Below are 17422 nucleotides of genomic sequence, written 5' to 3' on the forward strand. Positions count from 1 at the left end.
GCAACTGTAGGTGTGCTACTAGTCCTACAAGTATCTTGCAGGGGCTGGGCTCAATTGTAGGGTTGGGCTCAATGGTCTTGTAGGCCCCTTCCAACCCTACTATTCTGTGATCTTCATGAACACTTCACATCGCGAAGACCTGTGGACTTGCCAGGTATGCTGTCTCCCAGGAGGACGGATTTGAGATGTGACTGAAGGGTTGCCTGCACTTATAAAGCCCACTGACAGGTATCCCTTTCTTCTCATCCATGTAGGAACAAATGATACCGCCAAGCGGAGATACGAAGAAATCACGTCAGACTTTGAAGCTTTGGGAAGGAAACTCAAGAACTTTGGGGCCCAGATAGTTTTCTCATCCATCCTTCCAGTTGTTAGAAGAGGGCTAGAAAGGGAAAGAAAAATACTCCGGGTGAATGACTGGCTATGAAGGTGGTGCCGACAAGAGAGATTTGGATTCTGGGACCACGGGCTATACTTCCTGGAAGATGGACTGTTGGCAAGGGACGGGTTGCACCTCACAAAGGATGGGAAGAATGTGTTTGGCCACAGCATGAAGAACTTTATCAGGAGGGCTTTAAACTGAATCCTACAGGAAAGGGAGACGTAAAGTTGGGGGTAACAATGGATGAAGGCTCATGCACCACAATGGAGAGAACAGCTCTAATAGCGCCCAATAATAGTCTTCACAAACATGTAGGAAGAAAGCCAGACCATGAAGCACATGGTCTTCGATGTCTATATAGTAATGTCCAGAGTATGGGAAACAAACAGAATGAACTTGAACTCTTAATACAGGAGGGAAATTATGACTTGATAGGTATAATTGAGACTTGGTGGGATGACTCTCATGACTGGAATACAGCAATTGAAGGATAGAACTTGTTCAAAAAGAACAGGAGGAACAGAAAGGGAGGTGTGGTTGCACTATATGTTAAAAATGCTTATCTCTGCACAGAAATACAAGAGGATGAGCTTGGTAGCCCTATCAAGAGCATCTGGGTTAAAATAAATGGAGCAAAGAATAAAAGGAACATGGTGGTCAGCGTCTACTACCGGCCACCCAATCAAGGAGAAGGCGAGGATGAAACTTTTGTAAAGCAAATAGCCAATGTTTCAAGGAAGCATGATGTAGTTGTAATGGGGGACTTCAATTTCCCCGATATTTGTTGGGAGACAAATTCTGCAAAACATGGCCCCTCCAAGAAATTCCTGACTTGTGTGTCAGATAACTTCCTCCTACAGAAAGTTGAGCTGGGAACTACAGGATCGTCTATCCTTGACTTGATCCTAACCAACAGAGATGGCTTAGTGGGTAAAGTAGCAGTTACAGGAACTCTGGGGGAAAGCGACCATGTTATACTTGAGTTCATGGTTCTAAAGGAAGGAAAAGCCGAGCATAGCCAAACCCGTACCGTGGATTTTAGGAAAGTTGATTTTAATAAACTCAGAACAGTAAGTGAGGTCCCATGGCAAGCGACTCTAATGAGAAAAGGAGTCCAAGATGGGTTTTTTCTAAAGGAAATTCTCAAGGCACAATTACAAACAATTCCAACAAGAAGAAAAGGTGGAAGACAACAGAAGAAGCCAATGTGGCTTCACAAAAAGCTCACAGATAACCTGAAAACAAAAAAGGACACATATAGGAAGTGGAAAGAAGGCCAAGCAACAAAGAAGAGTACAGGCAGGTAGCACAGAATTGCAGGGATGGCGTCAGGAAGGCTAAAGCTGAGAACGAGCTGAGGTTAGCGAGGGATGCTAAAAGCAACACAAAAGCTTTCTTCAGATACATGCATAGTAAAAGACAGAGGAAAGAAATGGTGGTTCACCTATTAATAAGGATGGCAAAATGATAACAGATGACAAAGAAAAGGCAGAAGTGCTCAATTCCTGCTTTGGCTCAGTCATCTCCCAAAAGAGGGTCTATGAGCCCCCTGGGAAAGGCGGAGTACAGGCTGAAGGGGCAGGATTGTAACTTGAGTTTGATAGGCATATGGTCAAGGAACACCTAATATGAGTTCAAATCTCCAGGGCCAGATGAACTGAACCCTAGAGTAATAAATGAACTGGCAGAAGAATTCTCAGAACCACCATCTATCCTCTTTGAGCAATCATGGAGGACAGGTGAAGTGCCAGATGACTGGAGGAGGGCTAATGTTGTCCCTATCTTCAAACGGGTAAAAAGGAGGAACCTGGAAACTACAGACCAGTCAGTCTGACATCAATCCCTGGGAACATTCTGGAGCAGATTATAAAGCAATCCATCTGTAAGCACCTTGAAAACAATGCAGCAAATACTTGAAACCAACATAGATTTGTCAAGAACAAATCCTGCCAGACGAATCTGATCTCATTTTTTGATCAGGTAACCTCCCTCGTGGACTGTGGGAATGCTGTGGACATAATATACCTCAACTTCAGCAAAGCTTTCGACAAAGTACCCCATGATATCCTGATGAGCAAACTAGCTCAAAGTGGCCTAGATGAAACAAAGATCCAGTGGATCCACAACTGGCTACAGAATCAGACTCAAAGAATGCTTATCAATGGGATCTTCTCAAACTGGGGAGAGGTAACGAGCAGGGTACCATAGGGCTCAGTCCTGGGCCCAGTGCTCTTCAATATTTTTATTAATGACTTGGAGGAGGAGGTGCAGGGAATGCTGATCAAATCTGCAGATGACACAAAATTGGGTGGGATAGCTAATACCTTGGAAGACAGAAACAAAATTCAAAGTGATCTTGATAGACTGGAGCACTGGGCAGAAAACAACAGAATGACATTTAATAGGGATAAATGCCAAGTGCTGCACCGAGGAAAAAGAAATCAAATGCACAGTTACAAGATGGGGATACTTGGCTCAACAACACTACAAGTGAGAAGGATCTTGGAATTGTTGGTGATCACAAGCTGAATATGAGCCAACAATGTGATGTGCCTGCAAAAAAGACAAATGCTATTTTGGTCTGCATTAATAGAAGCATAGCTTCCAAATCACATGAAGTACTAGGTCTCCTCTACTCAGCACTGGTTAGGCTTCATCTGGAGTACTGTGTCCAGTTCTGCAGACAAGCTGGAGAGGGTTCAGAGGAGGACAAGAAAGATGATCAGGGGACTGGAAACAAAGCCCTATGAAGAGAAAGAACTAGGCATGTTGAGCACTGAGAAGACTTGAGGGGAGATATGATAGCTCTCTTCAAGTACTTGAAATATTGTCACAAAGAGGAAGGGCAGGATCTCTTCTCGATCATCCCAGAATGCAGGACACGGAATCATGGGCTCAAGTGACAGGAAGCCAGATTCCGGCTGAACATCAGGAAAAACCTCCTGACTGTTAGAGGAATACGACAATGGAACCAATTACCTAGGGAGGTAGCGGGCTCTTCCACACTGGAGGCGTTCAAGACGAGGCTGGACATCGGGGATGCTCTGACTTGGATTCCTGCACTGAGCAGGGGGTTGGACTTGACGGCCTTGTAGTTCCCTTCCAACCCTACTATTCTATGATTCTATGGAGGTGCTAATGTGTAAGCCAAATGGCAGTGACCTCTACCTGAACTGCCTGTGCTGACAGGTGAAGTACAGGTACTTCCTGTGGGATGGCCTCATTGGGATATGTAGGTAGGCCTTTAACAGGTCTATTTATCCCACGAAATCTTGACTCTCTAAGGTGGACATAATTGACTTAAAAGTCTCCATTTTGAAAGTGCTTCTTTGCAATGAACTGGTTGAGCCACTTCAAGCCCAATATAGCCCTCACCCCTCTGTTCTGTTCTATCACCAAGAGAAACATAAAATATATCCTGGGGAATCTCTGGCTTTATGGCTGCTATGTCCAGCAGCTGCTGAATGGTGCATAGGTGCTTCTCCTACCTGGAAACCATCTCCCTTAACACATCTCAATGGTTTTCTATGCCCACCAACTTCGAAAGTGAAAGAGATGACACCTATAGCAAAGGGCACTTATTTATTTATTTATTTATTTATTTTTCATACCAGCCAGTAGTCAAAGCTCTCTGGATGGTTCACAAAATTAAAACCACGAAAATACAACACAAACTACAATACAAAAATATAATAGATGAAAACTATAGAATAAAAATACAACCAGACTAAAACCTAGCAGCAGTGCAGATATTTAAAATGCAATAGCAGATTTAAGACAGCAGAGATAAAAAAAACTGGAATGCTAAAATGCTAAAAATGCCTGAGAAAATAAAAAAGTCTTCACCTGGCAAACCTCTCTAGGGAGTTCGTTCCACAACCAGGGCGCCACAACAGGAAATGCCCTTTTCCTGGTAGCCACCTGCCTTATCTCTTTTGGCAGGAGCTCCTAGAGAAGGATCCCTGAAGATGATCTTAAGGTCTGGGCAAGTAGATATGGGAGGACACAATCCTTCAGATAACCTGGCCCCAAGCCATTTAGGGCTTTGAATGGTATACAGGTCTGCCAGGCATCATTGCAGTGAATCTACTTGTTTCCTTTGGAGAAAGAGTAAGAAGAGGAGGCAATTTCAGAGGATGATTGGGATGAGCCTTTCCTGGACAGATTAATGTGTGGCCTCTTGGATTTAAATCTGTTTCCTGGTCTGGTGCTTAGAACCATTTGGTGGTCCAAAAAGACTGCTGAGTCTTAGTTTTCTTGTACTCCTCCTTTGCTGTGGGGTGAGCTTTCTTCTTTCATGTGGTCTCCACCAGAACTGCTTCTAGTGGATCACTGAAGAGTTTAGAGCCCAAGAATGTGGTGCTCACCACCCTGGACTACAAATTGGTATGCATGTTCATCTCCAAAGACAGATACTGCAATTAGCCACTGCATTGGTCAGCACGGCTCTTGAGGTCAGCTGAAGCAGGAAGGAATCTGCTAGCTGGGTCACTGACAGGGAAATCATCTGAAGGCCATCTTTTATACCCTTGGGAAACTGAAGAGCCTGCAGAGGCGGTCTCTTCCATATACAGGTAAGTAGCTTGGGCAAAGATGGAACTGGTGACTGATGCCCCCAATGCTGCTGCTGAAGCCTTGACATTTTGCATAATGTGTCCCCCACTTACTTATCATGTGTATCTTTGGGGCCACCCTTACCCTCAGAGGATATCACTGCTGAAGATGACAGCTGCAACAGGAGTTTCTATGGAAAGCATTGGAGGCACTCAGCAACTTATGGTAGTGAGTATCGCTTGTTGACTATGCAGTGGATTATGTTGTTCAAATAATTCTACTGTGAGTGGTCTGTTGGAAGCTTCTGGAAATGACACCATCAGAGGCTTCACTGATTCCTGTAGAAAAACTGCCTATACCTCAGGAGGTAGATAGGATGGAGTCCCTTACTCCTTGTTCTTTTCTGTTGTGAACTGTAAGGTTTTACTGCCTTAGAAAGAAATTTATAAAAAAATTAAATCAGGAACATACAGGCCAGGTTGATATTTGAGTTCATACCTTCTTCTGTTAACGCACCATCCTCACTCTGAGGGGTGATTGAGGAAGCCTCTTAGCACCCTGAAGAGAAATCCTGACCAGTGCTAACGGCCAGTACTCCCCAAGAGTTCCTGGAAAGACAACTGAGCCTCAGTTGGGGGTTGCTGTCCCCTTATGCTACCCCCTGTTCAGGTGTTGGATGCAAGTGCCCACCCTTGAGGCTGGACTTTAGGGAAATCCAATTGCTGCTGTAGCTATGAGAATTCCTACTGGATGATTTGGATTAAGAAGGGCTACTAGATGAAGATCTATGGTTCCTTCTGAGGTATTTATGTTTCGAGTGGTCATGGGAATGACTCATGTTTCAGCTTTTTGCAGGCTTTTAAAGGTTTTTCATGTAGTAAGCACGAGCAGAATAAACTTGCTGTTTAACCTGTGTCTTCCTTGACCTCCCTTGCAACATGGGACTTCTTCACTCAAGCCAAGAACCCTGGCTGAGCCTGGTCTCCTTTAAGATCTGGAGGTGATAGAGATGATTCCTTAGAGGAACTCCCCTGGCTTCCCGTATGTTCATTTGTTTATTTATTACACTTCTATACCATCCAAGAGACAAGGATTTCTGGATGGTTCACAACAATTAAAACCATAAAATACATGCCTTCCACGTAGCTACTATCTTGATTTGCTTCGTGCTGCTGTTGCCAGGCTTGCACCACATCTCCTGCAGTCTCACTGCTTTTGTATGCCACTCCCATTAGATGGCCTGGGGAATGTATGTGTGGAAGGATTTTCATCACAATTTAAGCAGGGACAAAAGGGTTAGACTCCCATTCCCCGCCTACTGCTACCCTGATAATTATCAACTTCCTCAGCAGCTGCTATTTGCATTTTTTAAAATGTCCTTATTAAATGCAAAGACACATTTAATGTCACATCTAGTTTTGAACTTACATCCAAGTAATGTTTAAAAATGGGCTGCTGATTGCCTAATCTTTAGAATATTCACAAAAAATATTTATCAGTATACTACACTGTGTGAACCTTAGGGATTACCATCTGCCTTTAAATATCTAACTAAATCAATTCAAATTTTATGTTTTCTCTTTACAGCATTTTGCTATTTCTTCTCAAATTTTGTCAATTCAGTTTTATTCTCACGCTTTTTCTTTCTCTTGCAATATCTTTCTGCTTTATTTTCTTGTATTGTTTCTTTCACATTAGCTTCAGAAAATCAAATATCTCTCACTTGTCTTCCAGCACTCCCTTCCCCTTCTTCTTATTTGCCATATACTTTCTTTTGCTTCATCTCCTGCATCCTCTCCCATCCTTCTGTCACCCAGCTTCCAACCATCTATCCTATTACAATCTCCCACTGGTGCTGCTTTCCATTTGTAAGATGTGGTGTGTCTTGGCAGCAGTGAACACTTCCACAACCTGATACAGCTGAGAGGAAGAAGGGCTTCCAGCCAAAACGGGATTGAAGAGCAGCTGCTGCCTGTGGTTAGCCACATGCAGCAGTGCTGTGATGAACAGAGCAGCAAACCTGCTGCAACTAGAAGAGATAGACAGAAGCCGGAAAAGGAAGGGATGTCTGGAAACAATTGGGGATTTAGCACCTTCAGTACTATGGCCTATGTCAGAAAAAAAAAATCATTATCTGCAGTGTGTAAAGCAACATAGCGGCAACTTAAGGTTTATTAAAGTCTATTCTCCTTTGAATAGGAGACTCAAATCTCTGTCACATTAGGTCAGAATGGTCCTGAAGAATAATATATTTGGATAGGGCTGCTATGCCTATTAGCATCTCTCTTTTTTTCTTAGTTTACTTAAATTTGTAGGACACCCTATCCAGAAGGCTTGAGGTAAATGGCAACAATTTGTAGTAATAATATGTAAGGATGCAGAAAGTAATTTAAATAGATAAAAACATGACATACCATTGGCCCACTGATGTTACTTTTTAATTTGCCAGCTGGTTCTATAACATCGTTCTTTCTATTCATTCTCTCCTACCCTTCCATAGTGGCCCCTCACCCTCCATTTTGTCACTTGTCATTTCATTTTCTCCTAAACAGTCAAACAATGCAAACCTTTTATCATAAAATAGGTCTTTCAGGTTAATTTGAATGCACTCATGGGGATGACAGGATAATTTGGATGGGACTTCTTATCCATCCAAGAAGTACAAAATATCACCACCATGAATCTTGAGTTCACCTGATCAAGAGAGCTGTATGTGCACTCAATGGTTTTTCCAGCCTATTCTAGTTGTAACTGCCATTATAGTTCACTGTTGAGAGTTGAGAAGATGCCAGCAAAGGCACTTTTTGGAGACGGGGTGGAGTGATTAAAAAGTGATTTGAACATGTGAACTTATGAAGCTGAATACTGTCTACAAGGACCAGCACCTGCAATACTCCAAAGTCTCAGACATGGTTCTTTTCCAGCCCTGCTGCCTGAGATCCTTTTTAAATGGAGGCATGGGGAATTGAACTTGGGACCTTCTGCATGCCAAGCACTATAGAACCTCTTCAGACATATAAAACTGTCACATGTTAAGTCAGATGAGTCACCCAGCCAAGAACTGTCTACTCTAACTGGCAGCAGCTGCCCAACATCAGAGAGAGGGATTTCATGGCCCTGCCACCTTTAAAAAAGTGGGGAGAGTGATGGAGATTGAACTTAGGACATTCTATATGCAGAATATGTACTTTATAATAACTGAGCTATGTGTCAAGTTAGTATCCATAAGCCAAGAAGAGAGTGCTTCTGAAGACGGTGTAGAGAAAATCTGTGTCACTCATGGTTCTTCTGCAGACAGATCACATGACTGTGGTGCATCTGTCGATCATTTGTAATGTCTAATTTTTTATAATACAGCAAAAATTACTTCACTTTTGACCACTGACATAAGCCTGTCTGATTTTGAATTTCCCCCTCTTGAATTTGCTACACAAATATGAATTTTATCTCTCTAGACAGTAAAACAGTAAGTGTAGATATAAAGCAAACTATGTAATCTGCTGAACTGTTGAATCTTGCTATATTTCATCACAACATGCACTGCTCTCATTCTACATTTTTACCTTTCCACTTTGTTGTATGTAACCATTTAACATAATTAACCACTAGTAGGTAGTGTTTATGTTAGTTCTCAAAAGGTTAAGAAGCTGATTATAACTAAAATCAGCTTTGCCTGGGGCTTTGGTGGCTCTGTGTAATCAAATTAGACAGGAAGGGCACAGTGTCACCTAACACAAACCAGTGGCACCTACCTCTTTACTTTGACCATTATCATTGAAAGTTAGAGCTTATCTTATTCCCAAAATTTTTAAAAGATTAGTTTCTCATGAACTCTTTTTGATAGGAGCAGCATCAGTCAAGATGATTTTCATAGATAATACACTGTAAGTGGCCCAAGACAACTGGAATGGCTTCATTTTTTTCTCCAAGTAGCTTTTCATTCTAAAAAACCCCCTTTGACACCTGATTCAAACTATTTGAACTGGTATATCCACCTGTCACATAGGAATAATGGCTCTGCATTGCTGATAAAACATTCTATAATGATTCATGGGCACAGTTACTAATATACCCTATATTAAGTATTTTTGGTACAAAAAGTAATAGGAATAGGTCTTAAGAATCTAGTTTCATGTATATTTGGATAGTGTAAAAGTAACATTCAAGTAGAAGATCATGGCTTCTTCACCATCCAATAGGTATCAAAAAATCTTACAAATGTAGCAGATAATCCAGTAGCTTTTTTTAAAAAAAACTACAGCTAAGCCACTTGAGACAGTTACAGTTCTCCCCATCTACAATGGGACTATGCTCTTTGAAATCAAATAAAATGAATGATAAAAATAGATGCATTTAAGGATGCTTAATAATGTACAAAGGAGAGCTTCATATTGGAGGAACATTTTCCACAGTGCTATATCCAAACGACATTTAAATGCAGTCTTAATCTTTGAAAATAAAGGAGATAAAAGACTACACAAAAAAGTGTGTACAAAGAAAATACATTTACAGTAATAATAATAATAATAATAATAATAATACCACCACCACCTTTAAGGGACATACACCTTCAAGAATTGTATGCACAAATCCAAGAACAAATATTGGAAGCTACAGCTTTTTTTCCTTTACCAACTTGAGATTTAATTTCAATTGAACTTCTTTATTTTTATGGCTAAAGCCTGGATATAAATTACAGAAAACCAGAAAACTCACACAAATGTGAGTTCTGCAACTGCATTGCAACTGCATTTCTTAGAATAAAAATACAAATAGTGGCCAGTGTTATCTCATAAAGAGTTAATGCTCAGACTGGTTATTGCTACTAACATAGTCACATGTGGTTAGCCTGCCTTGCTAGTGCTGTAGATCACACTTTTGTGCTGCAAGACATACAAAAATAAAAAAATAAAAAAGTAATATTCCAAGTTTAACAAAAGGACAGTACACGTGATGCCCCTCTGTATTTTGATGAGCCTCAAATGACTCTGTTGTTCGTACTATGCACAATTTATTCCAGGGAAATGTATTATATTAAGAAAAAATCCTCAGCAATGAAGGGAAACATATAAATTCAAAGATGATGTGGCACATGACTCTATAACAACTGTTTATTTCAAACACACTGACATTATGATTCTATAATCAGCCAGCCTGGAAGCATTTTTCCTACTTTTAAAAAGAAAAAAAAACCATGTTATTTAGAAAGAATGTACACTTGTCATCCATATTTTAGATCTAACAGTAACTTCCTAGGCATTTCTCCCCTTTTCATATGTGAATTCTTGAGAGACAATATCTTTTTCAACTAATGCATTGCTTTCATTCATTTATACCTATTACAGATCATTCATCTGAAACAGTTAGTTAACAGCCAGCAAGCTTCTGTACTTTAAATCTTCATTTATTGCTGCAGACCTCCATTATGTGTGCAAGAAGATTAGGATGTAAAGCCCTCAAAATGAGGTAGGAGTGGTCATGACCAATAGGTCAGCACAGAACTGGGCCATTTCTGCCTTCTAAACTCAGCGATGTGGAACTAAGTGTGGCCAAACAAGTAGCTGGTTGGACTCTGGCCAAGAGGCTCAAAATTGCTGACTGTTGCCACATTCTTTCAATTTTAATAAAAAGACTGGCTTAAACATTTGCTAGAGCGCCAGCTGCGTTTGCAAACTAAAAAAAGGAGTACAAATGAAGCAAAGCCATTCTCCTTAATGTATGATCACTTCTTTTGCTAGTAATTTCTCTTCATTGCAACAAATGGCTGTAAATGGATTAATGGCACAGCTCCAGACAGCATGTCACAGATCTCTACTGAACATACAAACTGTTCTATAAAACATACTCAAAGACTCTCACTTGCTCCTAACTTTCGGTTAACATATCATTTACAAGAGAAATTTTATTTCAAGATTAATGTACCACTTGAACAAGTTAGGCATAAAAATTCCCAATCAGAAAATAATAACATAGCACTTTTAAATGCAATATTAACACCACAGTAAATTACTATTAAGACCAAAAACTTTAATCAATTAATCAGAACAGTTAACTAAATTTAATAGCAGATTTAATTAGTAAGGCTGGCCATAAGCAAAAACTCTGGGACTTTTGAAATGCCTGCACCTATGCAGATCACATAGACGTGTCAACTTCATCCCCCCTGTGCCAGATTTGATGATCAATAAACTTACTGCTGGTTTCCCTTTCTGGCCTATACCCATAGCTATCATACTATAAATTTCTAAGCTATTTTACACTGAAGAGAAGGGCATCTTCTTCCTTCAGGCATCTCAAAAAGACCCACTCATTAAAGTTTTTAAATATATAAATGTATGCAATTGATCAATTAAATTATATAAAATCCAGATAATTAGATGATTTAAAAAACAAACAGTGATCAGTTGATAGCATTATCCAATATACAAGACTCTACTCCTATTTTTTTAAGCTAATAAAGCGGAAAATACAGCAACAAGTTATTATCAGTGATCAATTGCACTACAAGATTAGAACAGATAGTGCACATTACCACATCCCTTTGAAAATCAGTTACGATGGAAAACTTCCACCAATAATTTATTGGATCAAATTTTGAAATGTTCTATTTTAAAGAATATGTAGGTGAGAATAATACTGCGCTCCAGTAGTGTTCAGTTCTTTTAACAAATTACTATTTGTTTTAACTATATTTTCCAAGAATTACTGTACAGGACTCTGCTGCAAATACGAGTTCTGTAGTAATTTATTTAACAAAGGACATTGTCTATCAAAAGCAAACTTGATCATGTCAATGGAGGGCTAACTTGCAGCAGAATGCTGCCCTGACACTTATCATAGGATGTGTCATTAGAGCAGACAGATGAAACTGCAAATATGGAAATCACAATAATTTGACCTCAATTTTAATGTATAAAAATCCCCCTTCTGTTGCTTGCATCTCTTATTTGAGGCTATGTTAGCGCTTGAAATAATATTAAATTCAAATTGGGTCTTTACTTTCTCTCTCTCTCTCTCTCTCTCTCTCTCTAAACAGAGGATAGGAAGTAGATGGGTATAACTTAGTGAAGCTGCTAAGATGAGATGTTGGCAGGGTGAAGTGGTAGATTTTAGTAATAGCTGTAAGCTGTAAGTGATTCTGAGCTTTGAAGTCAGTATAGCTTTGATGTAGTATTCCCTTAGTTAATCGCAAGATAGTCTTGAAAGAAAAGACTTTCCAAATACTATTCTTAGTGTCACTGCTTGAAAAATCCTTGTATGACTTTTTTTCCAGTAAAGATCTTCAAATCTGGCCTCAGACTACTTTCTCCTCTTTCATTCTCATATTCTTTTAAAAGGCCTTTAAAATGTAAATTGTAATTAAAACAAAGCCTAGGATGGATGGCTGTGTATTACTTTGCAAAGTGACTTCAGGCAGCAGGCCTACAGTGTTCAAACACATTCAGAAAATATATTGCTGAGACCTCACAGTGTGAAAAGGTGGTAGGGGGCGGTCACTTTTTCCATATGTTCCTCTTTCTCTGTCTTGAAGGGGTCCCTAATCTCAGAAAAATGCATCATAAAAAAGTAAAGTAAAATGTCATATAGAGACAATCAGGGGCCAACACCTTAGCCTTCCACCAAATGCCTTCCAAGTTTTTATTTAAGGCAAACTATGATAGAAAACGCATAGAAACATATGAAACTGACAAGAGTTAAGATTTACTTGCAAGAAAATCGAAGTTATTTGTAAGTACCAGACTTATCTGAAAGCAGTATTCATTTTTCCTGCACACAAATAACATCAACTTTAGGCAGCTAAGGGTGGCAGAAATAACACAATGTTATATTCTTAACAGTGCATTACAGCTTCTTCTGTATTTAGTTTTAAATGTCATATAGAAATCAAGCTGCACAGTATAGCAAAGAACTGTTTTTGTTAGTCGAGTGTTGGCAGAACAAGAATGTTAAAGCAGTTAAACCATAATCTTGTATCTGCAGTGAAGGGTTGATAATACGTGCACATTTGTACATGAACTCTAAAATGAAGCTGCCATTCACAAAGTCCTATGCTCATCTAAACAGACGGGAATAAAGAACATGGCATGTGACCAGTAAATTATGAGAGAGCAACACTTCAAGGTTAGAGGTCGCTGAAGATTTCAACAAATCTCACCAGATATGGCAACAGATTAAGCAAGGAGACAGATTGCCCTCCAACCTTAACCTGTTAAGACCTTTGAAGTCTTATGGTGACCTCTATTCTGCTCTTTCATATTAGTTGTTAGTTACACTAATTATAGCCTAATAGTATCCTGGTGCCAGACATTTTTTTCTAAAGCCATCCAGTGAAAGAATATCAGAGAAATGGTGACTGCTCCAGCCAAATTGCAATGTGCACATCACAAGCACTTACCCCCAATTTACAACAGACCTTGTAAACTTCTATAGACAACAATGGGAAAGACATCAATAGTGTTGTGTAACTTTGTACAATGTACACATGTCTTACTGCATATAATCCATATATCGAAACAAATTGGTCTTAATGTAAAAGCTGAGATTTTTTTGAGAAATGGTTAAGAAGGCAAACATCTTAAGTACAAGATAACATACAATTTAATAAACTAAAGGAACTTGCCCTTTGTTAGAAGGAGCAGCCATTTTTAGTATTTCCATCAACTTTGAGAATATGAAACAAAATAATTCTTATCACATTAACACATCAGAGCACAATGATTTAGAAACAGTACAAATTCAAGACCTGTCACTATCGTGGTAAATTCAGGCTTAAATATATATTGTGTGGTGCCCAATTCTGCATTCATTCAAAGATGCATGTGCACAGGGGATTCCCCCACTCCTTCCCACAGCCCCCTGAGTCCCTGAAAAGCCTCTCCTGTGGGTCAGGGAATCCCCCAAGAATGGCTTGGGTTGTAAGGCAGATGGCTGCAATGAGAGGGCATCACCTCAAATTGGGTGGAGGCAGTGTGAGCACCAATCCCATGCAGTCCCACCTCCCAGTCGTTTTCTGAGAGTTCCCTAGCCTTCAGGCGGGAGAAGCTTCTCAGGGCTGCAAATGTATCATGGCTGTCTAGGATCATGGCCACTCATGTCAGAGGAGTTTTCTGACTTATGATTATTAGAACAAAAATCACAGTAGTTTCACCATGAAAGATGAACTAACTGCTAGCTTTGGATACAAACTGGAATCTTTAATGCTTTGTTAATCAAATGTAGTAGTGGATATGGGGAGCTGGTACGTTTGTCTAACCTGCACAATTGTGTTTTTTTTCTGTTGTCCTGAGCGCAGCAGCTTTGCTTGTTGCTAGATCCAATTATACTTCAGAGGTAATTTTTAGTTTGTGATAGAAACTTTGCATGATTAACCGCAGTGAGTAATCATTTAACATTTGTAGACCTATTAGTAAGTAAATGGAGAAGTGGAGGAACTTAAAAAACCCTGACCTTCTTGACAATCAAGTAATCATACTAATCAAATGACAGAGAGAACCAACTGTGGTATAATACATTCTGGACATTCTTGGCAGAATCCAAAAGCCACTTTAGGCATACACAAGAGTTTGTACATTTCCTGTGGGATTTTCTACTTTTTCATCTATGAGCAGCAGATCTGTATGTCACATCACAAATTACTTTCAAAACTCCCCTGAGCTTCAAAAGTGATTTATCATGCTGCATAGGATACTGTTCGACACAAACTCTAATTCCACTGGATGTGAAAAACTAGTCATATAGTTCTAGTCAATTAGCTACATTTTCTTTCCATTTACATTAAACTTAAGAAATAAAAACAGAAAGAATGTGTTATTGTCTTATTAAATCAAAAGCGCACATTCACCACTGCAAAAAAAGGTAACTTTTTAGCAATACGATACATAGCTACTGGGAAATCTTGGACTCAATACTGCAAATTGCTGTGGGCATGCAACTTCTATTTTTAAAAAATACGTAGCTCCACTAGTTACCTTCTGAAGGGAGCAAAGAAGAACACTAAACTGAGATGGTCAGCCTCATAACAATTTAAAAACAAAAGTTCTTGTGGAATGTGCTTTTTTCTCTACCTACAAATCTTAGAGTACTTGGGTAAACAGTATTTCACCTAAAACATGTAGGCTGTCTTAGAGCCATAGCTAACAAACAAAGGACAACATCAGGGTTCACTAGGCCAGTCTGTGATGCTTCAAAGATATTGACCTGGTTCTCATGCAAGTACATCGTTTGCAAGTACTCCTGGACTTGGCAGTCTCAATGGAGGTACAGGTGTCATGAGTGGTCAACAGTACATTTTACTCTTGGTAAACTCTTGGTTTGACAACTGCAGCCTTTTCTAGAGAAGGAAGATTTTGCCTCAGTGACACATGCCTTGTTGCATCCATGCTGGATTACTGTAATGCACTCTATGTGCCCTTAAAGATAGTTTGGAAGCATAAATTGGTGCAGAATGCAGCAACAATCGTTGTACTTTGTAGGAGCTAGGTTGCTGATTACATCACATCTATTCTATGCCAATTACATTGGCTGCTTATTTGTTTCCAAATTTAAGCTCAATTTAAGGTGTTGGGATTGGGCCAGGATATCTGAAGGACTGCTTGCACATAAATCAGCATCCAAGGCCCTGCTCTTCAGACCAGTGGTTGCCAAACGTTTTTGATCGTGCACCCTATCAGCGAAAAATTTTTGAGCACGCACCCCCAATATATGTATATTTATTTATAAATTATATACATGCACTAAGGTATTAATATATTATCTACATTATAAAACATACAAAATATTTTAAAGGATGAGATAAAGATGAAATAAATAATATTTTTAAAATATTTTTAAAATTTATTAACGGTACAAAAAACTTTTTTGCTCTCACTTAAAGTATTATTATTAATAATATTTTTAGTGAGACCAATGTGATTGAATATGCTTCCTTATTTTTGAAAATCTTGGCTTAACACTGTGATACAGCGATCCGAAGGTCTGGTTCTAAGTTCAGTTTATTTCGATACTTGGTTTTAATGGCTGTCATAGCTGAAAAAGAAACCTCACAAAGACATATAGATCCAAATGGAAGAAGGGCATTGTTGGCTGCGTTTGCTAAATCATGATCCTCATTTTTCAGTCCCATCCACCAATTATGTAAAGGTTTTTGTTGAAATTTCCATCTTCCCTTATGTCAATCAGTTGTTTCTGCAAACTAATTGGAGGGTGTTGCATTTTATATCTTTAACAAATGGGTTCAAAATCCACTGAAACTCTTCATCTGAAAGATTTTTAAACAGGTTAGAAAATTCAGTTTTCAAGTTTTTTTACCTCGTAATGTGGCTGATGAAGAACTCGTACTAGGAGTAGAAGAAGTGTCAGCTCTGCCATTTTCTTGTTGCTCGCTTGTGCTCACATTATTACTATTATATTCAATCCACGGTTTCTTTGCAGGAATCTTTTTAAGCCACTTGTCCATTTTCTGAGGGTTAGTTTAGCTAAAACTAGATAATATAATCTGTAAATACACTTAACTGGGCACACATCAAACGAGGGCACCACTGCCAACTTGTAAAGAGAGGAAAGGTCTCCTTGCAAGGAGGGGAAAAGTGTGTTTGGCCAGGCCCCTGCCTGAGCTGGAGTCAGGATTGCCAGCCCAGAGTCCCCACTCCTTGGCCACATGGCGGCTTGGCCTGGGCTGTTAACCCTTGCCACTCTCCTTTGGCAGGATGGAAGCTGAGAGGAAAGTGCCTGCTTCCTTCTTAGCTTCATTCTGCAAAAGAAGAGTGGGAAGGGTTAATCTCCTTCCCCTTCCCCTTCAGCAGGAAGGCAGCTGTTCCAGTGCCACCAGGAGCAAGCAACTATGCGTTCCTCTGCTGTGCCTGGCAGAGACTGGCACAGTTGCTCTTGGTGGTCACGGCAGGATAAGACTGGAGCTGAGACAGAAATGCCATGAAGTTTCCATCTCGGCTCCTGTCCCATCCTGCTGCTGCTGCCACTGCTGCCATTGTACACAATGGCAGCTCGTAGGAGCAGCGAGAGGCTGCTCAATTATCAGGCAGCTCGCACACCACAGTGGAACGTCTTGCACCCCCCCCCCGGGGTGTGCGCACCCCACTTTGGAGACCACTGCTTTAGAACATCAATAAGAGCTGCTAGGCTGGCAAGTACCAGGGACAGGGCCTTTTCTGTGGTGGGCCCACATCTCTGGAATACTCTCCCCAGGGAAATACGTTTGAACTCTTCCTTGTTAGCCTTTAGACAGCTCTGAAGACCTTTTATCTAGTCAGCTTATGAATGACTGTGGTGCTATAACTTTTAATCTGCTGCCATTATTTTAATGTTGCTTTTATTTGCTGCTATTTTTATTTCAAGTGCTTTATCTGATCTATTGATTTATCTGCTGCTGTGATTTTTCTGAGTAATGTTTTTGTATGACCTTATTGTTTTATTGACTACTGTAAACAGCCTTAGGATGATAATCTATCCTGAAAGGCAGTTTAAAAATTC

General features: G+C 39.8%; 1 protein-coding gene across 31 annotated transcripts in view; it reads right to left on the bottom strand.

Moving 5' to 3' along the window:
• ARB2A (ARB2 cotranscriptional regulator A) overlaps positions 1-17422 on the bottom strand; it is a 362761-nt gene that overhangs the window by 84011 nt on the left and 261328 nt on the right. Inside the window, exon 13 of one of the 31 annotated variants that reach the window (XM_084833674.1) lies at positions 357-382. The exons of 28 other annotated variants lie outside the window; for them this stretch is intronic. In XM_084833674.1, the coding sequence (XP_084689800.1) occupies positions 372-382 (11 nt within the window). In that variant the 3' untranslated portion in view covers positions 357-371. Of the gene's footprint in view, positions 1-356; positions 383-2408; positions 16417-17422 lie in introns of those variants that run through there. 2 more of the 31 variants (XM_084833663.1, XM_084833659.1) reach the window with 2 other exon arrangements.

Source organism: Heloderma suspectum, chromosome 2 (genome assembly GCF_057233095.1).
Source record: "Heloderma suspectum isolate Gila_16-S chromosome 2, 16-S_ref, whole genome shotgun sequence".
NCBI classification, from domain to species: Eukaryota; Metazoa; Chordata; class Lepidosauria; order Squamata; family Helodermatidae; genus Heloderma; species Heloderma suspectum.